Source organism: Schistocerca nitens, chromosome 9 (genome assembly GCF_023898315.1).
Source record: "Schistocerca nitens isolate TAMUIC-IGC-003100 chromosome 9, iqSchNite1.1, whole genome shotgun sequence".
NCBI lineage: Eukaryota > Metazoa > Arthropoda > Insecta > Orthoptera > Acrididae > Schistocerca > Schistocerca nitens.
Genome location: NC_064622.1, coordinates 481826984 through 481853300, shown reverse-complemented (window position 1 = coordinate 481853300; position 26317 = coordinate 481826984). Strand labels below are relative to the sequence as shown.

The window sequence follows — 26317 nt, the reverse complement described above, 5'->3', positions numbered from 1 at the left end:
TGCAATTGCACAGAACATTTCTGATGTTCGTATAAGGGAACAGATTTTGAAACTAGTCAATCCCTCCCTTCAACAAGTGATAGACATATTGGATCGGCAGGACACACTTGACTTTGCTCAGGAATCATTTGAAACTTCGCCACCCATGTGTCAGGTTAACCGGCCCACCGGGCGAGCTGCACGGAGCGATAAACAGCCATCACGCCTGTCCGCGCAGCTGCCACCCAGCTCTCAGCCACGTGTGCCACGCAGGCAGGCAAATGCAGTGCTAAAATCATGCCCACGGTGTGCTACTAGACATTCGCGTGAGAATTGTCCGTCATGCCGAGCTATTTGCTTTTTCTGTAATAAAAAAGGACATGTTCAAAGTGTTTGCCAGAAAAAGCTCAGATCGGACACTCACAATCATTCCAGGCCCTTTGCTTCACGCCGGAATCTAAATCGAACCAAGGATACTCAGGCTCGCGAAACTTCGCCCATGGAAATTCATGCAGTTCATTCCACTCCGCCCAGTGCCACTCTCTCTAACAGTGACTGTGTTCGTCCCACAAATAGTGTGCGTCAACATCGACGGAAATCCCGTCATGTCACAAGTGATTTTGTACCAGTGTCAGTTCACGTTACACGAGACAGTCGCTCTTGTCGTCAACAGGACAATAAACTTTTTGTAGACTTGGACATTAACGGCAAAGTGATACCATTCCAGCTCGATGCCGGAGCTGCAGTTTCACTGATCAATAAAGACACGTACAAACAACTGGGCACACCTCCGTTGCGTGCTGCAAATGTTACGTTAAATAGTTATTCAGGACAAGCTATCCCTGTGTTAGGACTGTGCAGCCTTCTTGCAACATACAAGGGACAATCACAACTTGTGTCATTTTACGTCCTTCGTTCTTCTTCTGCAGTGAACTTGTTTGGTTTCGATTTATTTCAGTTGTTTAACTTGTCTATAGTAAATCAGGTCCTATCAGTGAACCAGACTGTGCCTTCAGACAGTGTTTCTCGTCTATGTGAAGAGTTTGCAGACATTTTTGCACCGGGCCTTGGTTGCGCTAAGAACTGTAAAGCACATTTGGAACTGAAAGTAAACGCACAACCGAAATTTTTTAGAGCGCGCAATGTTCCCCACATACACGATTTGGAATCACAAGGTGTGATTGAACGTGTGCAGGATTCTCTCTGGGCATCACCCTTAGTAATTTTGCCAAAACCTTCTGGAAAATTGAGACTTTGTGTGGACTTCAAGACAACAGTGAATCCACAACTAGTGACTGCAAGTTTTCCTTTACCCCGCCCGGAAGATCTTTTTGACAAACTGCACCCGGGTAAATATTTTTCGAAGTTGGACCTAGCAGATGCGTACTTGCAAATACCGGTGGACGAAGAATCCCAGCGCGTTTTGGTGGTTAACACGCATCTTGGTTTGTATTGATTCAAACAACTGCCATTCGGGTGTGCATCTGCCCCTGCATTGTTTCAGCAATATCTGCTAACTGTTTGTGCGTCGGTCCCTACTGCAGCAAACTATTTGGACGATATTGTGATCTCCGGAAAGACGGAAGAAGAACATTTAGCCTTCTCGCTTCCCACGCCCGGGTTCCCGGGTTCGATTCCCGGCGGGGTCAGGGATTTTCTCTGCCTCGTGATGGCTGGGTGTTGTGTGCTGTCCTTAGGTTAGTTAGGTTTAAGTAGTTCTAAGTTCTAGGGGACTTATGACCACAGCAGTTGAGTCCCATAGTGCTCAGAGCCATTTGAACCATTTTTGAACATTTAGCCAATCTCAGAACATTATTTCAGGTCTTGCGACAAAATGGTCTTCGCTAGCGGAAGGACAAATGTGTGTTTTTTGCTCGTGACTTACCCTACCTGGGACATGTACTCAATGCCCAAGGCATACATCCCAGTCCCGAGCACCTCCGTGCCATACAAGACTTGCCTATGCTGCAGAATTTGAAGCAGCTACAGAGTGTGCTGGGAAAAATTAATTATTGTCATCGCTATGTGCGCCACGCCTCTTCCATTTCAGCTCTGCTTCATCACTTACGCCGTAAAGGTTTTCCATTCCTCTGGACGACGGAATGCGAACGCGCATTTCGCCAGTTGAAATCGGCGTTGCTTTCCACTACTTGCCTTACGCCATTCGATCCCCAGAAATCCCTTTTGTTGATGGTGGATGCATCGGGTTTCGGGATCGGTGCTGTGTTTGCACACAAAGATGGATCGCACGATCGCCCTATTGCCTGTGCGTCCAAATTGCTCTCGTCTGCGCAAAGAAATTATTCACAGATCGAGAAAGAAGCATTGGCTCTCGTATTTGGTGTTACTAAGTTTCATGATTTCTTGTATGGTCGTCACTTTACCATCATCACGGACCACAAACCTTTGACATCGCTTTTTCATCCGAACACGCCTGTACCACCATGTACAGTGCAGAAATTCATTCGCTGGTCTATTTTCCTCTCGCAGTACCACTACGATATCTTGTATCGGTCCACTGCTAAGCACGGAAACGCCGATGCTTTGTCCCGTTTGCCTGTAGCTGAGGATAGAGCATTCGATTCCTCCGAACTTGCTTGCATGTTCATTGATGCGGAAACCGATGACGTGGTCGAATCGTTTCCGATTGATTTTCGTCGTGTAGCTACAGCCACAGCTGCTGACCCTGTCCTTGCTACCGTTCTGCGTTTTGTTGCCATGCAATGGCCCTTGTCAAAGTCATGGATCGAGGATCCGTTGGTTGGCCGATTTTTTGCTCACAGGGAGAGACTTTTTGTACGACGTGGTGTTTTGCTGTTGCGTTCTGATAATGATCAGTCCAGGGTCGTGGTTCCATGTTCGTTACAGTCCTCTGTCTTACAGCTTCTCCACCACGGACATTGGGGTATAGTGAGAATGAAACAACTTGCTCGTCAGCACTGTACTTGGTTCGGCATCGATGCTGCGATTACGAATATGGCGTGTGCCGAACAACAGTCCGCACCACCACGGAAATTCTTTGCATGGCCAAAAGCCACTTCCCCTTGGCAACGCTTACACATCGATTTTGCTGGTCCATTCTGGAATGCTCGATGGTTGGTTGTGGTAGATTCAATCAGTAATTTTCCTTTTATTGTCTGGATGTCTTCCACGACGTCATCTACCACCATCCAAGCGTTATCTGCTATCTTTTGCATTGAAGGTCTTCCACAGACTATTGTTTCCGACAATGGCCCACAAGTCATGTCCACAGAATTTCAGTCATTCTGCAAGCCCAATGGTATTCAACAACTAACATCCGCGCCGTTTTCGCCACAGTCAAACGGTGCTGCTGAATGGTTGGTCCGGACTTTCAAGTCCCAGATGTTGAAGTTGAAAGAGTCGCATTCTCGGGAGGACGTGTTATTGCTCTTTTTGTCCTTGTATCGCTCTCAGCCCCGAAATGGTCGCTCACTGGCTGAGTTGCTCCATGGTCGTCCTCATCGAACCTTGATGTCTTTGCTACATCCGCCGCATCAGGTTCCTGTGCAGCGGCAGACACCTGATTTTGCTCCAGGTGACGTTGTCTACTATCGTCACTACCGAGGTTCAAGGCGTTGGCTCGAAGGGCACATTCTTCGCTGCCTCGGCCGCCCACCCCGTCCGGTCAGCGCCCTGGGGACCTATCTACTGGCTCGCCTCAGCCCCAGGTGTCACCGGCGCTGCCTTCCATTTTGCCCCATGGGGACGCGCCGCCGCCTGTTCTCCCGCCGGTGACGCCCGCAGTGGACGTGTTGCGGCAGCCGTCGGGCGCCTCCCTGGGTCACGCGCTGCTGATCGCTTCCCGTGACCAGTTGTCCTCCGACATGGACCCCTTGCCCGCTCCGGACCATATGGCGTCTTCGCCCGTCGGGTGCCCCGGCCCGATGGAGGTCGACCCTTCGGCCCCTCCTGTCTCTCTGCAGGCGCATACACCGCATGTTGGCGTGCACCCTGGAGCAGGTTTTCAGGCGTTTCCTAGCTCCCCTCGGACCGAATGGCAGGGTGCGGGTGGCACAGCCTCACCTGTTGTTAGGCTCCCCACCTCGTCTTATACGTCAACATGGGGTCCTCCCCATGGCGGGCGGAAGCCTTATAACACAACCGTACGCCGATTTGCGTGGGAGGAATGTGGCGTCACCGCCAGACACCACACTTGCTAGGTGGTAGCCTTTAAATCCACCGCGGTCCATTAGTATACGTCAGACCCGCGTGTCGCCACTATCAGTGATTGCAGACCGAGCGCCGCCACACGGCAGGTCTAGAGAGACTTCCTAGCACTCGTCCCCAGTTGTACAACCAACTTTGCTAGCGATGGTTCACTGACAAAATACGCTCTCATTTGCCGAGACAATAGTTAGCATAGCCTTCAGCTACGTCATTTGCTACGACCTAGCAAGGCGCCATGTTCAGTTGATATTGCTATTGTAAATAATGTACAAACAAGAGCTACGTTCAACATTAATGGATTAAAGTTAAGTATTCTACCAGTTACCTCCTTTTTTCTAAGTTCTAATTACCTTGTCCTGTTCCAGACCTCACGCCAGTCTGCGTGAGCTTAAATGCATGCCTTTCAGCTTCCTCCAAACTCTGTGGGTTGGCTCTCCAGCCAATCCACAACAGGCTGATTCCACCAGAATGGAGAATACTTGCATAGGCTGACATAATGGTAGGTCCACTGCATCAGCGGAATGGAAGACTCATCCACAACTGGGTGGGGAACGGAGGGCCCAGGTTTCAATTCCACAGACTTAGCATCAGAAGTTGCAGGAGTGACTACTGCTAGCTGCTCTATTCTGTGGGTGAATGTAAGATGGCAGATGGAATGACAAAGTTGGGAGCAGGGGTGCACACTGTCACAACTGGCAGTCTTCTACTGAGACCATACTGCACCCATCTCAGTCACCCACTGGGTACAGAGACTGCGGCATCACAGATCTGATGGGTTGTGGACACAACTGATTTGAATGATAGGTCAGTTGCTCCCAAGTGACATCCACCACAAACCAATGCCGACATTTGCAGCCCACCACTACACTCAGTAGCTACCGCTACAGCTGACCATAAGACCAGCCAAAAGCAGCAGTCCTACAAGGAAAATGGGGCAGGTAACAACATTTTAGTGCATGCCACTCAGGGTATAACAAATCCTAGAGGCCCCACAGATGCCAGCTGCACAAACTTTCTGCTGGACTGCATCCATTAACTAGTGTCACCTAGTATGTGGGTATAGAACTTGACGGTGCATTACAGTGGGATGAGGCAGACATGAACTTCAGCATTTGGATCTTGAAAGTTTGCATGAAGCCCTTAACAACAAAAATTATTGGCAATGCACAGGTCAAATTGTAGCTGTCGACATCATGGAGGATAGTTTGGCTACATACAGGGAACTGGACACTGCATCCACAACTGAGTGTGCTCTGGGACATGGTTGCTCATTCTGGTTTTGTGCACAGGATGCATAAGATGTTCATTATCAAGATCCATCACTAGTCAGTAGACGTGTCACTGTGTTGAAGCCGTCATGTGAGACATATCCTATAGTGACACACAGAGCAACTGGAGTATGTCAGGGAGTGTCACCACGCAAATGAGGACTCAGCCACTTTACTCCTCTGTGGTGTGAGGATCCCCCCCAGACAACACTGAGTCAACTGCACAGATGGAAAAATGAAGACCACACTAAATCTGTCCCCAGACGAGCACATTTGGGCTCTCTTGTCTGGATCACTGAGATAACTTTCTAGAAAAGTCAGCCAATAGTTGCAACCACCTGTGCCGTCAAATAAAAATCCAGCAGTGTCTGCAACTAGGTATCATCTAATGTGAAAGTTAGAGCCTCCTGTCAATCAGACTCCAGATTGGTTCCCAGTGGCACCCATGACTGCACATCTGCATTAGCATGCTGCATGATGGACCAGTAATGAATGCCACAGGAATAATTAATGAAAAAGAGTGCCCACTTCCACAGTCCCATCTGGTGGATTACACTGTTCAGCCAGAACATTATGACCATTGACCTACTATCAACATAAATCTGTCCAGGTGATACCAGCGTCATCTGGTGAGGAATGACTGTGAGTCAGACACATGCATGGTGCCTGTAGCATCAGTGAACATTCTGTTCATCTGTAGAATGGGGAAAGCACAGGATCTACCTGAGTTTGACTGAGGGCAGATTGTGATGGGCCACAGGCTTGCCACAAGCGCTGTAGAAATGGCACGACTTGTCTGGTGTTCTATGAGTGCTGTGGTGAGAGTCTTCAACACATGGAGAAACAAAGGTGAACACACATCCAGACATTGTGGGGTAGGGCGGCCAACCCACGCTACAGAAGTCAGATGTCATTGGCTGGGCATAATGGTAAAAGAGACAGGAGGGGAATTGTTACAGAACTAACATCAGACTTTAATGCTGGGCAGAGTACAAATGTGTCTGAATACACAGTGCACCAAACACTCCTGACAATATGCTTCTTCATCATGCCAAATCCATTGTCTTCCAGGGAAAATCTCCTTGACACCGGTACGTGGTGATGGCTTCATTATGATCTGGAGAACATTCATGTTGGCATCCATGGGTCCAATGAAGCTCATGCAAGGTACATGGAGTATTGTACACAGGTTGCAGACCACATACACCCCTTCATGGTGATCATGTTTCCCGACGGCAGTGACATTCTTCAACAAGATAATGCGCCATGTCACAAGGCCAGAAGTGCGATGGGGTTTGAGGAACATAGCGGCGAGTTGCAATTAATGTGCTGCCCCCCACAACCCCCACCTCCAATTTGCAAGATCTGAACACGGTTGAATACATCTCGGATGTCATTGCCCCCTCCCCAGAATTTATGGGAATTAGGTGACTTGTGTGTGTGCAGTTGTGGTGCCAGCTCCCTCCAGCAACCTACCAAAGCCTCACTGCTTCGATGCCATAATGTGTCACCACTGTTACCTGTGCCGTGGACATACCAGGTATTAGGTAGCTGGTCTCAGTGTTATGGCTAATCAATGTATAAAGACGGCCAAATAATGAAATAATTAACTTGTAGTTGGTGATAGGTATCAACTTTGCTCGATACAAAAGATGAAATTTTTCAGTGACGAAAATGATAGCCAGTGCTTCCTTACCACCTGTCAATAGTTACATTGCACCACGAAAAGCATTTCTGGTATTTAAGTGATGAGGTGCTCGGTGCTATCTGTGTTCTGATGATAGAGGACTACACCAACATTGTACTGGGACACATCACCGGCCAGGGTTAACAGCTTACCTGGCATAAAAGATGACAAACAGTGAACCGAGCAACAACACTTTTTGACAGCCTTAAAAGCCCACTGACAATCTGCAGACCATGCGAATTTAATGTCCTTCTGATGTAGCCAGCTGCACCAATGGCAGGTGTGTGTGGCCTGGGGAATGAATTTAGCATAATAAGAATTCTTGCCCAAAAAGGATTGCAGATCCTTCAGGTTCTTGTGTACCAAGAACCTGACAATGGTTTAGACATGCTCATCCATAGGGAGGAGCCACCTTTGCTAAGAACATGACCAAAAAATGCAAACTATATTTTTTCTTTTTGCAAGGAAGGCCTTTCTCCAGAAGGTGTCAGAAAACTGCCTGAAAATTGCATAAATGCTCCTCGCATATAGAGCCTGTGACCCTGAGGGGAATTCCAAAGGGCATGCAATTAAATTGATAAAGACCGAAAGAAATGACATCTTGGGTTGTCGGGTGTTCTGCCGGATATCAGCGTCGTACTTGCACGATATTTCGGTCACGTAGCTCGTAACCTTCATCAGGTGCGACCTGAGACTGCTCCTCGAGTGGACCTGGTCCAACCCAAGATGTCATTAGATCGCCGGGAAAGCCTGAAGAGTTACATCAAAAGTCTCTACGGGGAGGAGATGTATCAGAATATCAAGAAGCTGGACAAGCTTCGGCAGAAGAAAGGGAAGATGCTGAGTTCTCTCAGTTTTTTGCTGAGGTGTCGAGATGGAGATGTGGTACCAGTATTTGCCAGAATTAGACATCACATCAACTCCAGAGCGGCGAACAAGATAAAACGCAGAGCCAGCATGGTACTGGTGAGAGAGAGGATTCGAGATTTGCGCCACAGGTTAGATGTTATGGCCAGGGAGCTGTTACACATTCATCTGTACATGGCAGCCTCCTTAACAAGAGAAGATTGGGATTGGGTAGACCATGCCTCCTGGTCTTTAGCTGAGTGTGCTAGAAGGAATGCCTCATCTTGCCAATCTGCAAAGTTTGACCGCATGAGTAAGAAAGCACAGCAGATGGAAGAGACACGCACTGTGACGAATCTGAGTGGCATACAGTTTGATGATATAACCTTAAAGGTACTCAGCAAGGGTCTCAACTTTGCTACGACCCCTAGAAACGTACCCATTTCAGGTTTCGTCAGTGCAGTAGAGCAAGTTGCAGCCACACTTCCACCTAATGTGGCAGAGGAAGTCCGCCGAGAGACCTGCAGGGCCCTCACCAAGGCCAGGCCGCCGAAATCGAACATCACAACCGAGGAGAGGCTTGCACTCAAGAAACTCCAGGAAGACAACAGCATTGTGGTACTGCCAGCAGACAAAGGGAACTCCACTGTCATCTTGCAGCAGGTGGATTATGATGAGAAAGTACGCCAACTTCTGGAGGACCCTGCATACAGAATTCTGGAGTGTGACCCCACAGACAAGTTGGCCAAGAAGACTAGTGCTCTCTTGAAGGAAACAGGGATGCCCGATAAGATCATCAGACAACTACGGGAAAAAGCGCCAGTGCCACCTAGACTGTATGGTCTGCCTAAAATACACAAGGAGGGCGTGCCCCTACGTCCAATTGTCAGTAATATTGGGGCACCTATGTACACAACAGCCAAGTACTTGAAAGGTCTCCTGTCTCCATATGTGGGGAAATGTATTCACCACATCCGCAACTCAGAAGATTTCCTGCAACGCCTCAAGCAACTGCACATCACAGATTCGGACATCATGGTTAGTTTTGATGTGGTATCGCTGTTCACCAGGGTCCCACTGAAGGACTCACTAGAACTGATTGCAGAGAAATTTGACGGTGCTCTGTTGGACCTGTTCAGTCATACACTGACATCCACGTATTTCCTGTACAGAAACCAATATTACGAGCAAACTGAAGGTGTAGCCATGGGCAGCCCACTGTCCCCTGTGGTTGCCAACATGTTTATGGAGAGTTTTGAGGAGAGGGCATTGGAGACAGCCACATTTAAACCCACATGCTTCTTTAGGTATGTGGATGACACCTTCGTGATCTGGCCACATGGGATGGACAGGCTCAATGAGTTTCTCGAACATCTTAACTCATGCCACCCTAATATCGAGTTCACCATGGAACTGGAGAAGAATGGCCAGCTACCATTTCTGGATGTACTAGTCCAGAGGAAAGCAGATGGATCAATTGGCCACAGTGTGTACCGAAAACCAACACACACTGATTTATATCTGCAGGCCAGCAGCTGTCACCACCCTGCACAGAAGAATGGGGTTCTGAAGACTTTGGTCCACAGAGCACGGGCCCTGTCAGACCAAGAGAATCTACCTATAGAGATAGAACATCTCAAAACAGTTTTCTCCAAGAATGGATACACGGACAGACAAATTGAGAGGGCACTCCAACCAGCCACTACACCACAGGTTCCTGAAGAAGACCAAGATGAAGCAAAGAAGGTGGCATATCTGCCCTATGCTGGCTCTATTTCTGCCAGAATCAGTAGGATCCTCCGTAAACACAATATCAAGTGTGTTTTCTGTCCATCCAACAAGATCGGGGGACTGCTGGGGAGTGTCAAAGACGACCTGGGATTACGAAAACCAGGGATTTACAATATACCTTGTCAATGTGGCATGTCCTACATTGGCCAGATGACCAGAACTGTGGAGATCAGGTGCAAAGAACATCAGAGGCACACTAGATTAAGACAGGTGACTAAGTCAGCCATTGCTGAACACTGTCTAGAACTAGATCATGCCATGAAGTATGAGGATACCAAGATTCTAGCACAAACACCCAGATTTTGGGACAGTATTATAAGAGAATCGATAGAAATTAAATGGCTGACGATCTTATGAACCGTGACACAGGGTACCAACTAAGCAGAGCATGGGATCCGGCTCTGGAATTGTTAAAGGAGCAACGGGGCCAGCTGCAACACTACACAAACAGAAGAACCAGAGACATGGAGATGGAAAACGAGCCCCTGACGGACTTCCAGGCGCACCAGACCGAAGATGGAACGCCCAGAAGTGGGACTGGTGGGCGCGGACCGCAGAGGGGACATCTAGAGCCGCAGCGGATGAAAAACGGAGCGGCAACGCTCCAACAGGTCGTGGTGAGCGGGCACGGACCACAGGGGGAACGCTTGGTACCCCAGACCGTAGATGAAACCCCCAGGAGCGGGTTTGTTGGGCGCGGACCGCAGAGGGAACACGTAGAACCGCAGCGGACCGAAAACGGAGCAACCGCGCTCCAGCAGGTCGCAGGGAATGGGCGCGGACCACAGAGGAAGCGCCTGCAGCCGTTGGTGGAGGGGGAAGGCCATAGGCATAAATACTGGACCAGGTCCACTCGAGGAGCAGTCTCAGGTCGCACCTGATGAAGGTTACGAGCTACGTGACCGAAATATCGTGCAAGTACGACGCTGATATCCGGCAGAACACCCGACAACCCAAGATGTCATTAGATCGCCGGGAAAGCCTGAAGAGTTACCGAAAGAAATGTTGAGTACTAAGAAACCCTGAGAAGTAGCATCCAATGGCAATTGCAGGTATGCATCACACAAGTTTGCAGAGATTTTGGGTGAAAATTTCTTGACCTCCGCTATTGGGTGGAGAAATGTAGGGTCCCCCTGAATAGGTCAGGTGTGCACTACATGCAGGAACCAGCTACAAGGGTAGCGGAGTATGTGTGGAGTGCACATGTGGGTTTTTTAGGTTAGAGAATTCCCTCCCTAGGCCCGACAGGATGCCTCCTGAGACGTGAGAAGTTAGCAGTAGGCAAAATGCAACAGGGAATGAAAATATTAATGTGGTAATAGTTAACTGCAGGATTGTATATAGAAAGGTCCCAGAACTACTCTCATTAATAAACGGTCACAGTGTCCACATAATACTAGGGGTGGAAAGTTGGCTGAAACCAGAGGTAAACAGTAATGAAATTCTAAACTCAGATTGGAATGTGTACTGCAGAGACAGGCTGCACAGTGAAGGGGGAGGCATGTTTATAGCGATAAAAAGTGCAATGGTATTGAAGGAAATTGACGGAGATCTGAAATGTGAAATAATTGGGGTGAAGATCATGGTTAAAGCAGGCTCAAACATGGCAACTGAATGTCTCTATAGGCCCCCTGGCTCAGCAGCTGTTGTGGCAGAACACCTGAAGGAAAATTTGGAAAATATTTTGAGTAGCTTTCCCGACCATGTTATAGTTTTGGGTGGAGATTTTAATTTACCAGATATAGACTGGGAGACTCAAATGTTTATAATGGGTGGCAGGGACAAAGAATCCAGTGAAATTTTTTAAGTGCATTATCTAAAAACTACCTTGAGCAGTTAAACAGAGAACCAACTCATGGCGATAACATATTAGACCTTCTGGTGACAAACAGACCCAAACTATTTGAAACAGTTAACGCAGAACAGGGAATCAGTGATCATAATGCGGTTACAGCATCGGTGATTTCAGCCGTAAATAGAAATATTAAAAAAGGTAGGAAGATTTTTCTATTTAGCAAAAGTGACAAAAAGCAGATTTCAGAGTACTTGACGGCTCAACACAAAAGTTTTATCTCAAGTACAGATAGTGTTGAGGATCAGTGGACAAAGTTCAGAACCATCGTACAATATGTATTAGATGAGTATGTGCCAAGCAAGATCATAAGAGATGGAAAAGAGCCACCATGGTACAACAACTGAGTTATAAAACTGCTATACAAGCAAAGGGAACTTCACAGAAAACATAAACATAGCCAAAGCCTGGGAGACTCAGAAATTACACAAAGCAAAATGTAGTGTGAGGAGGGCTGTGCGACAGGCATTCAACGAATTCAAAAGTAAAGTTCTATGTACTGACTTGGCAGAAAATCCTAAGAAATTTTGTTCTTATGTCAAAGCGGTAGGCGGATCAAAACAGAATCTCCAGACACTCTGTGACCAAAATTGTACTGAAACAGAGAATGACAGACTAAAGGCCTAAATACTAAATGTCTTTTTCCAAAGTTGTTTCACAGAGGAGGACTGCACTGTAGTTCCTTCTCTAGATTGTCGCACAGATGACAAAATGGTAGATATCGAAATAGATGACAGAGGGATAGAAAAACAATTAAAATTGCTCAAAAGAGGAAAGGCCGTTGGACCTGATGGGCTACCAGTTCAGTTTTACACAGAGTACACGAAGGAACTTGCCCCTCTTCTTACAACGGTGTATGATAGGTCTCTAGAAGAGCATAGTGTTCCAAAAGATTGGAAAAGGGCACAGGTCATCCCCATTTTAAAGAACGGATGTCGAACAGATGTGCAGAACTATAGACCCATATCTCTAACATTGATCAGTTGTAGAATTTTGGAACACATATCATGTTCGAGTATGACTTTTCTGGAGACTAGAAATCTGCTCTGTAGGAATCAGTATGGGTTTCTAAAAAGACGATCGTGTGAAACCCAGCTCGCGCTATACACCCACGAGACTCAGAGGGCCATAGACATGGGTTCCCAGGTAGATTCCGTGTTTCTTGACTTCTGCAAGGCATTTGATACAGTTCCCCACAGTCGTTTAATGAACAAAGTGAGAGCATATGGAATATCAGGTCAATTGTGTGATTGGCTTGAAGAGTTCCTAGCTAACAGAATGCAGCATGTCATTCTCAATGGAGAGAAGTCTTCCGAAGTAAGAGTGATTTCAGGTGTGCCGCAGGGGTGTCCTAGGACCATTGCTATTCACAGTATATGTAAATTACCTTGTGGATAACATCGGAAGTTCACTGATACTTTTTGCAGATGATGCTGTAGTACATCGAGATGTTGTAACAATGGAAAATTGTACCGAAATGCAGGAGGATCTGCAACGAATAGATGGATGGATCAGGGAATGTCAATTGAATCTCAATGTAGACAAGTGTAATGTGCTGCAAATATATAGAAAGAAAGATCCTTTATCGTTTAACTACAATATAGCAGGTCGGCAACTGGAAGAAGTTAATTCCATAAATTATCTGGGAGTAGGCATTGGGAGTGATTTAAAATGGAATGACCATATAAAATTAATCGTTGGTAAAGCAGATACCAGACTGAGATTCATTGGAAGAATCCTAAGGAAATGCAATCCGAAAACAAAGGAAGTAGGTTACAGTACACTTGTTCGCCCACTGCTTGAATACTGCTCAATGGTTTGGGATCCATACCAGATAGGGTTGATAGAAGAGAGACAGAAGATCCAATGGAGAGCAGCGCGCTTCATTACAGGATCATTTAGCAATTGCAAAAGCGTTACGGAGATGATAGATAAATTCCAGTGGAAGACTCTGCGAGAGGGACGCTCAGTAGCTCAGTAAGGCTTTTGTTGAAGTTTTGAGAACATACCTTCACCAATGAGTCAAACAGTATATTGGTCCCTCCTACATATATCTCACCAAGAGACCACGAGGATGAAATCGGAGAGATTAGAGCCCACGCAGAGGCATACCGACAATCTTTCTTTCCACAAACAATATGAGACTGGAATAGAAGGGAGAACCAAGAGAGGTACTCAAGGTACCCTCCGCCACACACCGACAGGTGGCTTGCGGAGTATGGATGTAGACATAGATGTAGAAGTCAAAGAGTGAAAAATATTGGCCCCTTGACAACTTTGCCAAAAATTATTCTGTATGGGATTTGAGTCCATGACACAATGCACATTAATTGTCTGTTTAAAATCGCTACATATGTGAACGGTGACATCTGGCTTCTCAGTTTCCACCAGAGGTGACCCATAGACCAGATGGAATAGGAGAAATAATGCCAAGTTCCTGGCAACACTGCAACATGGCCTTTACGTTGGCACACATAATGAAGAGAATGGTTCAGGGTGATAAAATTTACGTATTGCTGATAGCTGAAGGGAGAGATATGCCTTGAAATTTTCTGCCCAAACCAAGTATTCTCAAACAGTAGGTTGTACAGCCATAGTAAAGAGCCAAAATCTTGAAAAGGGACTGATTGGGACACTACATGGACTTTTTTGATAATCTGGAATCCAAACACTGAAAAAGCATCTAATTCAAAAATATTTTGTTCCAATGGTGAACTGATTGTTAACAATGTAAGTTTCTGTTCCACATTTTAATAACATGCTGAATCAGTTGAAAACATCATTTGCTATAAGATACTATATGTTGCAATACAAGCTACCCAGAAACGAGTGCATTTTTAGGTTAATTAGGCTGATTGTTGCCCCCCCTCCCCGTTGTTCACCTGAACCTCAAATGGTTACCTATCCATAACTAGCATTAGCAAGGCTTGCAGGATGTCAGAGACAGCCTACATGTCCAGTGAAAAAACTAGGTGCTACAATGACTTCCCTGCAACTCGCCAACTGCCACAGCCCAGTGCCGTATGGCCTACTTCATGGCATACTCCACACATAGCATTTATGCATGGGCTGTCCTTTGTGATATGCACCAAATGACAGTTGTGGCAGGGTTACCAATCTGCCCATTCATCGGAAACAGATGCAGGAGGAGAACAACATGGAGGACCCGAAAAACATCACAAGCAGAAATCACAACCCTTCAACACACTTGTAACTGTCAAGGTTGATGTCAGTAAAGTCAGGCAGTGCCCTGATGTCACTACACTCAAATCATAAACACATGGTGGCTCAGCAGAAGGCAACTCCATGGGGCACCCAAGACAGTTTAACAAATGTATCTAACTTTGCCACCTGCTAGTAGTCAGAAAGTACATCCTTCACTGTTGCTGTACATTCATGTTATTTAGCAAGATGAGCAAGCAGGTTTTAAGAAGACCAATTCCCTAGTTTGTACTTCAGGGCTGAGTGGTAATAGGAGTATCACATGCTTAATCAGCGAGTTTGAATATGAGGTAATACATTGGGGGCACTCAAACAGGTACTTGCACAAGAGTACTTGTAGGTCAGCAATGCAAGCTATGTACAACTGCCCGGGGCACTTGTGGTGCTGGTTACACTGCAACTGTGCCATCACCACATGGGTTTGATGCACAAAATATTGTTTGAACAACTGTCAGAGTTCCTCAGAGATCAGTTTCGAGGGCTCGGTAGAGTTTCAAATTTTGCACCTTTTTGCACAACACTGTTCTGCTACACAATAACAAGACAGCCTTATCAGTTTGTTTGACAATATGTCTTAACTGGTAGTGTAGCAAGAATCATTTAGGTAATTCTGACACCTTTCAATAGACTCATCGAAACTTGGAAACAAGACTGTGGGGAGAAGACTTTTCTGTGGGTGCCTGGTCTGCTACCAGTACAGCATGAGAGCAGATCATTTTGCATTCTGTTTGAGCAGCACCTGCTGCAGTTGATGATGTTCTAGTTGCAGCTGTTGTTGTTGTTGTTTTTGGAGGCACAACTGTTCCTGACAGCATTGCATAAATACTGGCACCATGGTGGCCATGAATTAGCACTACAATAAATAAATAAATAAGGGCATCATAAGCATAAGGATGTCCCTGTTATTACAGATGTGATGACACTGCAAAACTCTCCTTGCCAGCAAAAATGCCAATTTTTTTGGTCATGTGACTAGAGCCTCCCGTCAGGTAGACTGTTTGCCGGGTGCAAGTCTTTCAATTTGATGCCACTTCAGCGAATTGCACGTCGATGGGGATGAAATGATGATGATTAGGACAACACAACACCTAGTCCCTGAGCTGAGAAAATCCCCAACCCAGCCGGGAATCAAACCCGGGCCCTTAGGATTGACATTCTGTCACGCTGACCACTCAGCTACTGGGGTTGACACAAATGTCAGTACTCTGGCCAGAAGCTGAGGAGCTGGACCACAGAAGGAAAAGAAGTAAACTTTATGTGTGACTCAATTTACAGGGGATCACCAAGACAGGACACTGCATAATGACTGGCACAGAGAAAAAAAGAACATGCAACTGTCACAAATAACCAAAAAAACTAGCATGTAGAATAGAACCGAGAACACAGTGCAGTGCAAAAGATCAGGTCTGTTTAGTTGATCTCTTCATAAGAACTGACTGGCTTGGTCTATCACCACTGGCAAGTAAACATCAGTGTCAACAGTTATGCCCATACAAAACTTACATACTACCCGTGATAGCTTTCCACACTACTCTGGTGCATGACAAATGCCAGCTCATTTGCATCCTTATGTATGTCTATTGGCAGAGATACTAAACTGTATTCAATAACATTACTAGAACTATCAATTATACCTGATGAAAGTTGTAGGCAATGCCTGCTCCTGCTAAATTATACTCGTTTCTGCATAAAATTATGCCAGTCGTAAAAGCGCTCTCACGTTTGTTAGATTGAATGGTACTTAAATATTCACAATGTCACCAGAATAATAAACTGTAACAGCCATTGCAACATAAAATACAATGTGGGACTACTTTTTAATGTCATGACCTTGTTACAAACCAGGAATTCCCCTGTGGTATAAAAGGAATTGTTAATGAGAAATAATTTAGCAGCTATATAAAAGTGCTTCACTTGTAAAAAGAACAGAAAAATTTTATGGATTGATGTAACTAGTAAGTATCCCGAAATATATAACAGAACTTTTGAAATACAATGATAATTATCTACCTTAAATACAGAGACGACTAAGCCTAAAGTAAGCCCCCACACTCTAGCAGTCTTATCTTCTGATCCAGATACAGCAAACAGTCCATTTGGAGAAAATGCAACACAAGTAACAGAAGCAAAGTGTCCTTCTAAGGTTGAATGGAGTTCATGAGTATTGAGCTGCCAGATGTTCACCAAACTGTCCACACCACCTGGAAATATAAGTAATCTTTTTTAGTTAAAGGGTGAGAAGATATTATTACAAAGTTAACTTAACAATTTGCTGATGAATGGGTATACTGATGAAGAGACCAATCAATACACATATGAGACACAGCTGTGAGAATAATAATATAGGCTCATGACTGGTTCACAGTACACAATTTAACCCATACTATGCAATTCCAGGTATATAAAAATTACTTACAGCTACTAGATTGAGCATACAAAAGATGAAACTTTATATGGCTTAATGCAAGATATATTAAAGTCAAATGAAATGGAGTCAAACAGTGTAGTACTATAGAACAGAACATATTTTGTCCATCATGCAGCACTAATTGTGATGTTCTGGGGAGGTGGGAGGTTGGGGTGGCGGGGTGGAGAAGAAAAGAGGGGAGGGGGGAGATAGAGAGAGGGGGGGCAGGTTGGAGGGGAGGGGAGGTGCAGAAAGAAGAAGTAGTGCTTTTGGTTTCCCAGGGCTCCTGAGAAAATTAACCAACATGAGGTGCCTTTGGAATTTCTTAAAACGCTGAAGTGCAAAACAGTATTATCCAAAATTATCCAACTTCAAAAATTCAAATAGTCATCAAATGAAATCTATTACAAGACCTGCCTCACTACTCAGACTTTGAAATTTTTACACAGTAACTAGTTACTGGCCTGTTGGCTTGACTTCTTCAAAAGCTTCTCTGTAGAAAAACCGTATTTAAATTTAATGAAGTTTTTGCCTTCATAAGTAAAGAGAACCATCCCAATGGCATTTTCTGAAAGTGGAGTAGATCCATCAACATGTAGGATATCAAAGTAACTTTGCAAATAAAAGTGTTATTGTGTTCATGGAAGGCTATTTGCCTGACTGAATCTTAACAACACAGCAGGCAACATAAGATTACTTTTACAGGCTGTAACTTAACGTAGAATGGATGCCTTACTATAGAGAATAAAAGCAATTTATTCCCTTTTATTATTATTTTAATGTCCAATCAGTTGTATTATTGTGACTCTTCAAGCTTTCCTGGTGGATATGTTGCAAATAGTCTTCAAGGGTTTACCGCCGGATCACGTTGTGCAGATTCCACATTTCCTCGGAGCAATTGTCCGACATCTTCAGGTGGTTCAATCTTAGTGGTGGCAAGGTTGAACCACATGAAGATGTTGGAAAGTTGCTCCAAGGAAATATTGTGGGATTTGCAGGACATGATCTGGGAGAAAACGCATGTAGACTATTTACAGTTGTATTATTGTTTGTCCATAACTGTGACCAATTTAAAATCTTCAGGCACATAGCATGACTGCATGATACATCAACTACCACACAATGTGCCTGAGGATGAAACTGTTTTTGCTTTGAAATCAATCATGATTCAGGAAATATGATAACACAGTTGATTAGTCATTGAACTAATAGAAAAATGGGATGAACAGTAACTCTTCATAATAAAGGCATTTATCACCCAATGATTCCATCTCTCCCAACCCAATGGAAGCAAGAAAATTAGTATGGAGGAGTTTCAATAGGTCTTCTCCTCCAGTTACTGACCTGTGTAATTGTTCTACCAAATATGGATGCGGAAAGGGCTTTTTAAACTCTGTAATGCTTCATGATTGCAAAAGTGTACTTATCAAGTACCTTAACATTGTGTCTATACCCAGGAAACCTCACTCCAAAATATCATCAGTAAACTAGCTAGATTTTGACATTTCTACAGTTTGGGTATGTCTTCAACATAGAGGAAAGCAGTTTGTACTTTGAAGTAAAAATAAGGGACTTGTTGTCCTACCTATACACAAATTTAACACTTCTGCAGTCCTATCACATGTCAAATATAGACTCAATGTTCTAATTACTTGATGATTTTGGATATTGCTGGTTACTTAATGACTCATGTTGAACAAGAACTTGGCTCACCTCAAGAACAGTTTAGTTTTGTCAAGGAAAGTTAAGAGCTGATGCCAGCAGCCTTCTCTGATGCTCATCTTTCCGTGATAGAATTCAAAGAAAATGCATCCACATTAGCAATTTTACAGCATACTTGTATCTAGACAACACTTTCATGGTGTTCTCATGAAAATATTGTATCTTCCTCTTCAGCAACTAAATTTGATCCATGCAAATATTCAGTTTAAAGTGAAGTTAGTGGGGAAAGTACTGTTCTTCCCAAATGTTTCTATTCAATGAAAAGCCACTCTGATTTGTATTTACAAATTATAAGATATCAACATCCTGAATAGAGCAGTGGCCTATTGGAATAATGGCCCACAGAGAGAGCATTGTTTCATATTATGATAACTCACCAGCAGACTGACTCAGGACAGTTTTCTTGCAGAATGAATAATTTGAAATTGAGATTAATGACACATTTAAAGCAAAGTGAGTGTGTCAAAGGGAGCATCAAGGAGAGACAGAGATATCCACAGCAATGATCTTGTTGCCATACTCTGGCAGTATTTTGTCAAGATAAGTAATCCTTCACGGACAACATTAAATGGGCCTTGCTCAGTATAACAACTCTTTTAGAATGCTGACAATGGCAGTAACTATCTTCCACCCGAAAAAGTGTCAAAAAACACAGAGGGACTTGCACAGTGCTTTGATGGCATACCTGAAAGCCATACATTTAAAAAATTGTATTTTCATGTACGATCATAAAGGAACTAAGCATGCAGTAGAATTACAATACTGAATATGCTTCTAAGCAGTGTTTTACATGCTATCATAGCATTGGCCACAGACATATGGTAGTAAATTTAAAATATTCAACAATCAGTTAAAAAATTAATAAAATTAAAAAGTAATCTTGGTCATACAAGCACATTCATTTGAAAACGATGACCAGATTCAATCTGTTTTAGACCATCATGAGACCATACTCTGCAATAAGAGTATATTTAGAGACTTAGAAGGGTGTCTAAACAAGAATTGCAAGTATGATTAAAAATAATCAATTAAAATATATGCAGCATATATAACATCCCACAAATTATGTGGGTATCTGGTTACTGGGTTTGCAGACTCCTTTTTGCACCATGAGATATGATATCCCCATTAAAATGGGTTTGCAGACTCCTTTTTGCACCATGAGATATGATATCCCCATTAAAATAACTCAGTGCTTTACAACACATAAATAACTGTGATTATTTGATAAATATTCATACTTGAAACTCTACAGACATACAGCATGCAAAATATAACTGATCCACTTGCTTGTGTTTGGGCTGGAAAAATGAATCAATAAGGAAACATACTGAAAACCTATTCAGAGGTTACAGTTAAGGAAGAGCAAAACAGAAATCAGGTAGCATTAATGATATCTGGACTATATAATTTTAATGATAAATATTTATGTATTTATTTCAGGAGTGTCCACCTAACCTTCGTAACCTGTTAGTTCATCCCTATGAAATCCCCAAACCACCTTCCCTACCCTCTGGCTCCTATCCTCATAACCACCCCCGGTGTAAAACCTGTCCCATGCACCCTCCCACCACCACCTACTCCAGTCCTGTAACCCGGAAGGTGTACACAATCAAAGGCAGAGCCACGTGTGAAAGCACCCACGTGATTTACCAACTGACCTGCCTACACTGTAAAGCTTTCTATGTGGGAATGACCAGCAACAAACTGTTCATTTGCATGAATGGACACAGGCAGACAGTGTTTGTTGGTAATGAGGATCACCCTGTGGCTAAACATGCCTTGGTGCACGGCCAGCACATCTTGGCACAGTGTTACACCGTCCGGGTTATCTGGATACTTCCCACCAACACCAACCTATCTGAACTCCGGAGATGGGAACTTGCTCTTCAATATATCCTCTCTTCCCATTACCCACCAGGCCTCAATCTCCACTAATTTCAAGTTGCCACCACTCATACCTCACCTGTCATTCAACAACATCTTTGCCTCTGCACTTCCGCCTCGACTGACATCTCTGCCCAAACTCTTTGCCTTTAAATATGTCTGCTTGTGTCTGTATATGTGTGGATGGATGTGTGTCTGTGTGTGAGTGTATACCCGTCCTTTTTTCCCCCTAAGGTAAGTCTTTCCGCTCCCGGGATTGGAATGACTCCTTACCCTCTCCCTTAAAACCCACATCCTTTCGTCTTTCCCTCTCCTTCCCTCTTTCTTGATGAGGCAACAGTTTGTTACGAAAGCTTGAATTTTGTGTGTATGTTTGTGTTTGTTTGTGTGTCTATCGACCTGCCAGCACTTTCGTTTGGTAAGTCACATCATCTTTGTTTTTGGATATAATTATATAAACAATATTATGAACACACACACACACACACACACACACACACACACACAGACTGGTTTCACAGTAGTCTGCCTTTGATGGGATAGGTGATGTTCATGACAGGACTGGAGTTGGTGGTGGTGGTGGTGGTGGAAGGATGTATGGAACAGGTACTGATTGCATCTAGGGCTATTACAGTGGTATGAGCCAAGAGGTAAGGGATTGGGAGCAGGAGTTGTGTAAGGATGGACAAGTATATTGTGTAGGTTTGGTGGACAACCACTGTGGGAGGGGTCGGAAGGATAGTGGGCAGGATATTTCTCATTTCAGGGCATGATGAAAGGTAGTCAAAACCCTGGCAGAGAATGTAATTCAGTTGCTCAGTTGCTCCAGTCCTGGGTGGTACTGAGCTACAAGGGGAATGCTCTTTTGTGGCCAGAAGTAGGGACTTTGGGAGGTGGTGGGAGACCGGAAATATAAGGCATGGGAGATTTGTTTATGTACAAGGTTGGGAGGATAATTACAGTTTGTGAAGGCTTCAGTGAGACCTTCAGTATATTTCAAGAGGGAGCATTTGTCACTGCAGATGCGACGACCATGGGTGGCTAGGCTTTACGGAAGGGACTTCTTGGTATGGAATGGGTGGCAGCTGTCGAAGTGGAGTGGTGGTTAGTAGGTTTGATATGGATGGAGGTACTGATGTAGCCATATTTGAGGTGGAGGTCAGCATTTAGGAAGGTGGCTTGTTGGGCTGAGTAGGACCAGGTGAAACAAATGGAGAAGTTGTTGAGATTATGGAGGAATGTGGATAGGGTGTCCTCACCATTGATCCAGATCACAAAGATATCATCAGTGAATCTGAACTAGGAGATGGGTTTAAGATTGTGAGTTTTTATGTTCACTTCCTGCTCCCGCCTTGGAGTACCACTGACCACAACCTCTACAATAAACTCCAAACCTCCCCCATGTCCCCTCATTGCTGACAAACCGTGTCTTGCAGACCTTCTACATTTACCCCACCCTCCAAAACTCCCTCCCAACACCACACAGAATCCATAACCTAAACAGACGTGTAACAGAGTCATTAACCTTTCCTCCAGAAGCCTTAGCCTCACGAAAATATCAATCCTTTCCAAAGGCCTCACCTTTTGCTCAACTCCCAAATTCAATCACGCAGGACTTGTTAAAGACCTTCTCTCCTTCTCCCGATCCTTACAGTGGAAACACATTTTCACCACAAACACTAACAATCAGACACACCCAAAGATCAATACTGAACCCTGCCTAACTCAGTTCATTCCTCCATCCAACTATGATTCACCCCCACTGCCCCCAAATCACCCCCTGTTCACTTTCCAGAATTTCTTAACCTCGAACCTTGCCTCACCACCATTTCCTAAGTTCCTCAACATGCAAACTAACCTTGCAACTGCAGAAATAACCACAATCCACCAACTAAAACCTGATCCTGACCTTATAATCCTACCTGCGGACAAAGACTCCACCACTGTTGTTTTGAACCGCAATGATTAGCTGGCAGAAGGACTCCACCAGCTGTCAGATACTTCCACCTACAAACACTGCCACAGTGCCCCTTTTCCAGACATCCAGCAGGATCTCCAGTCGATACTCAGGTCCTTAGGCCAATCCCACAACCTCCTCCCAAAGTCATCTCTAGAGAGGTGACCACTACCAATCACCACTACCAATCATAACACTCCTACCTTCTTTATGCCTCCTAAAGTCCATAAACCTAACCACCCAGGACGCCCCATTGTGGCTGGTTATTGTGCCCCCACTGAGAGAATGTCTGCTCTCATAAACGAACACCTTCAACCTATTACCCGGGACCTACTTTCCTATATAAAAGATACCAACCATTTCCTCCACGAACTCTCCACCGTTCCTGCCCCTTAACCAAACGGTGCCCTGCTTGTCACTATTGATGCCATCTCCCTTTACACTAACATTCCTAATGCCTATGGCCTTACCACTATTGAACCTCACCTGTTTCAGATTCGTAGATGATATCTTAGTGATCTGGATCAATGGTGAGGATACCCTATCCACATTTCTCCAGAACCTCAACAACTTCTCCCACACCCTATCCACATTCCTCCAGAACCTCAACAACTTCTCTCCCATTTGTTTCACCTGGTCCTACTCAACCCAACAAACCACCTTGCTAGATGCTAACCTCCACCTCAAAGATGGCTACATCAGTACCTCCATCCATATCAAACCTGCCAACCACCAGCAATACCTCCACTTCGACAGCTGCCACCCATTCCATACCAAGAAGTCCCTTCTATGCAGTCCAGCCACTCATGGTCATCACATCTGCAGTGACAAGTGCTCCCTCTTGAAATATACTGAAGCTCTCACTGAAGCCTTCACAGACTGTAATTATCCTCCCAACTTTAACCAAATCTCCTGTACCTTATCTTTCATTCTCCCACCACCTCCCCAAGGTCCACCATCTGGCCCCAATGGAGCATTCCCCTCATAACTCAGTACAACTCAGGACTGGAGAAACTGAATTACATTCTCTGCCAGGGTTTCGACTACCTTTCACCATGCTCTAAAATGGGAAATATCCTGCCCACTATCCTTCCAACCCCTCCCACAGTGGTATTCCGCCATCCACTGAACCTACACTTTATACTCCTCCATCCTTACAGAATCCCTGCTACCAACCCCTTAGCTCATGGGTCATAACACTGTAATACCCCTAGATGCAAGACCTGTTCTATACATCCTCCCACCACCACCAACTCCAGACTGGTCACGAACATCTCCTTTCCCATCAAAGGCAGGGCTACCTGTGAAACCAGTCATATGATCTACAAGATTGGCTGCAGCCACTATGCTGCATTCTATAAGGGCACGACAACCCAAGCTGTCTGTCCACATGAATGGCCACCAACAAACTGTGGCCAATGAACAAATGGACCACCTTGTTGCTGAACATTCTGCCAAACAAGACATCCTTCATTTCAATGACTGCTTCACAGCCTGTGCCAAATGGAGCACTACACAGCCATCATTCCACCATCACACTCAATCTTTTTGCTTCTCTCGATTTCTGCTACGCTCCCCTCCCCCTACCCACCTCTCCTCAGCCCTCTGTCTAATCTGTAGCACTTTGCTGTCCACCACCTGCACCTTACTATCCCTCTCCTCTCTGCCCTGACCTACTCCTTACCCCTACTCAGTCGTCACTCCCATCATGCACTGGTGCTGTGCTCGCAGTATGGTTTCAGTTGCCTGAGACTGCGGTCGTGTGTGTGAGATGCGTTTGCATGTATGTGTTGTGTGTGTCTATGTTTATTGTTGACCAAGTCCTTAAGGGACGAAAGCTTTATTTGTTTGTGACAGTCCTTTTGTTGTGCCTATCTGTGACTCAGCATCTCCACTATATGCTGCATTCTATGAGGGCACGACAACCCAAGCTGTCTGTCTACATTCCTTTTCATAATATTGTTACATTCCATCCTGGATTTCCCATTGTTTAATTACATACACAAATATCATTAAAATTATATAGTCCAGTTATCGTTAATGCTACTTAAATTCTTTTTTGCTCTTCCTTGATTGTAAGCTCTGAGTAGCTTTTCTATTTGATTTCTTGTCAATTCATTCTTCCAGCTCTTACTCATCTATTTCCAGGATTTAAAAACAAGCATGTGTATCACTTGTATTTTTTGTGCTCTATGTCCATATAGCTCCATTTTAATGTAATTCTATTTAGATTTTTTCACTGATAATTCTTAGTAGTCCAAAAGCAATTTACAGTAACTAGTTTGTGTAACAACCATTACTTGAGGTATTTCATGCCCAAAGAGCTTTTTTTTGTCAGTTTACCACAAATGAATGACAACTGTACTGACAAAAATGAGATACCCAATAATATTTTATTTTATTTTTAGTTGTTTACCAGGCACTGTTTCACATCAGCAGCACTTCCTACCTGTCACAGCCATGGTGCCATCACGGGATATATCCAAGCAAGTAATTGCTGCAGAGTGCATCTGCTGGGAGTGCTGAGAAGTTTTACGGATGCTGGTAGTATGGCCCGTAGCATCATCCCTTCGGAAGCTCCAGAATGTTATTCTGTTACCACCTGGAATAAGTAAACAGCCAATGTACAGGATATCTAGAAATAGCACATGTTAAATTTGTGTCACAGCAAGATCTGAATTTGTGGCAAAGTTCACAATATTTATTTGCTCCAGAAAGGAATGCAAAATTATCACAATTCCAGTCAAACAGAAATCAATAAGTAAAGCATTCCTGACAGTAAATCAGTTTCAATGCTTCATTAGTAACTGTAATTTCACATATTACACATAAAACTGTTCACATCTACAGAATATCACACCTCCATGGTGTCTATGAATAACCAATAAGACTACATGTCCTACCATTTGACACTGGAGCCATAATTAAAATGAATATTTCAATGGTTGTAATGTGACAAATAGGCTTTTGCAATGTGATAAACTTTGCATAATGTATTATTCCTACAACTTTATTTTAGTTCATTATTATTTTTGCAAGTCTTATGTAATTTATGTCTAGTTCTGCTCTTGTAAACTAATTGATACCATGGTCTGTGAACATATATTACTCAAGTCGTTCTACATCCTAGCGTCATACGCATAACACGATCTATGGAATTTGTAGATAAATAAAATAAATAAATAAAAGGTACATCAACTATATTCCACATCATCTTATATTATTCCTCTTCCAACTCATTAACCTATCTTTGGATCCTAAACTTCCTCAAAGGATCACTAAATAAAAAGTAGCAGAAGCAGTTGGGTTTATTATTGTTGTTATAGTTTATTTTGAGAAACTTCTTTAGGAAGGTGTGGGCATGGAAGTAGCTGGATGTGTCCCATGATCTTAAACAAAATCAATATTCTAGGAACTCCCAGATGCAAGCGGAGTTTACAGTGAACCTACCAATGGTACGCTAACCAGGGCATGAAGAGGTCGGCAAGAGCCTGGAAACAACTGAGAATTG

General features: G+C 44.2%; 1 protein-coding gene across 1 annotated transcript in view; it reads right to left on the bottom strand.

Moving 5' to 3' along the window:
- The window catches only part of LOC126204368 (protein qui-1-like), a 396210-nt gene that overhangs the window by 160464 nt on the left and 209429 nt on the right, over positions 1-26317 (bottom strand). The window contains exons 14-15 of the mRNA XM_049938742.1: positions 25256-25408; positions 16844-17034 (exon numbers count right to left, since the gene is read on the bottom strand). Of these exons, the coding sequence (XP_049794699.1) occupies positions 16844-17034; positions 25256-25408 (344 nt within the window). The remainder of the gene's footprint in view (positions 1-16843; positions 17035-25255; positions 25409-26317) is intronic.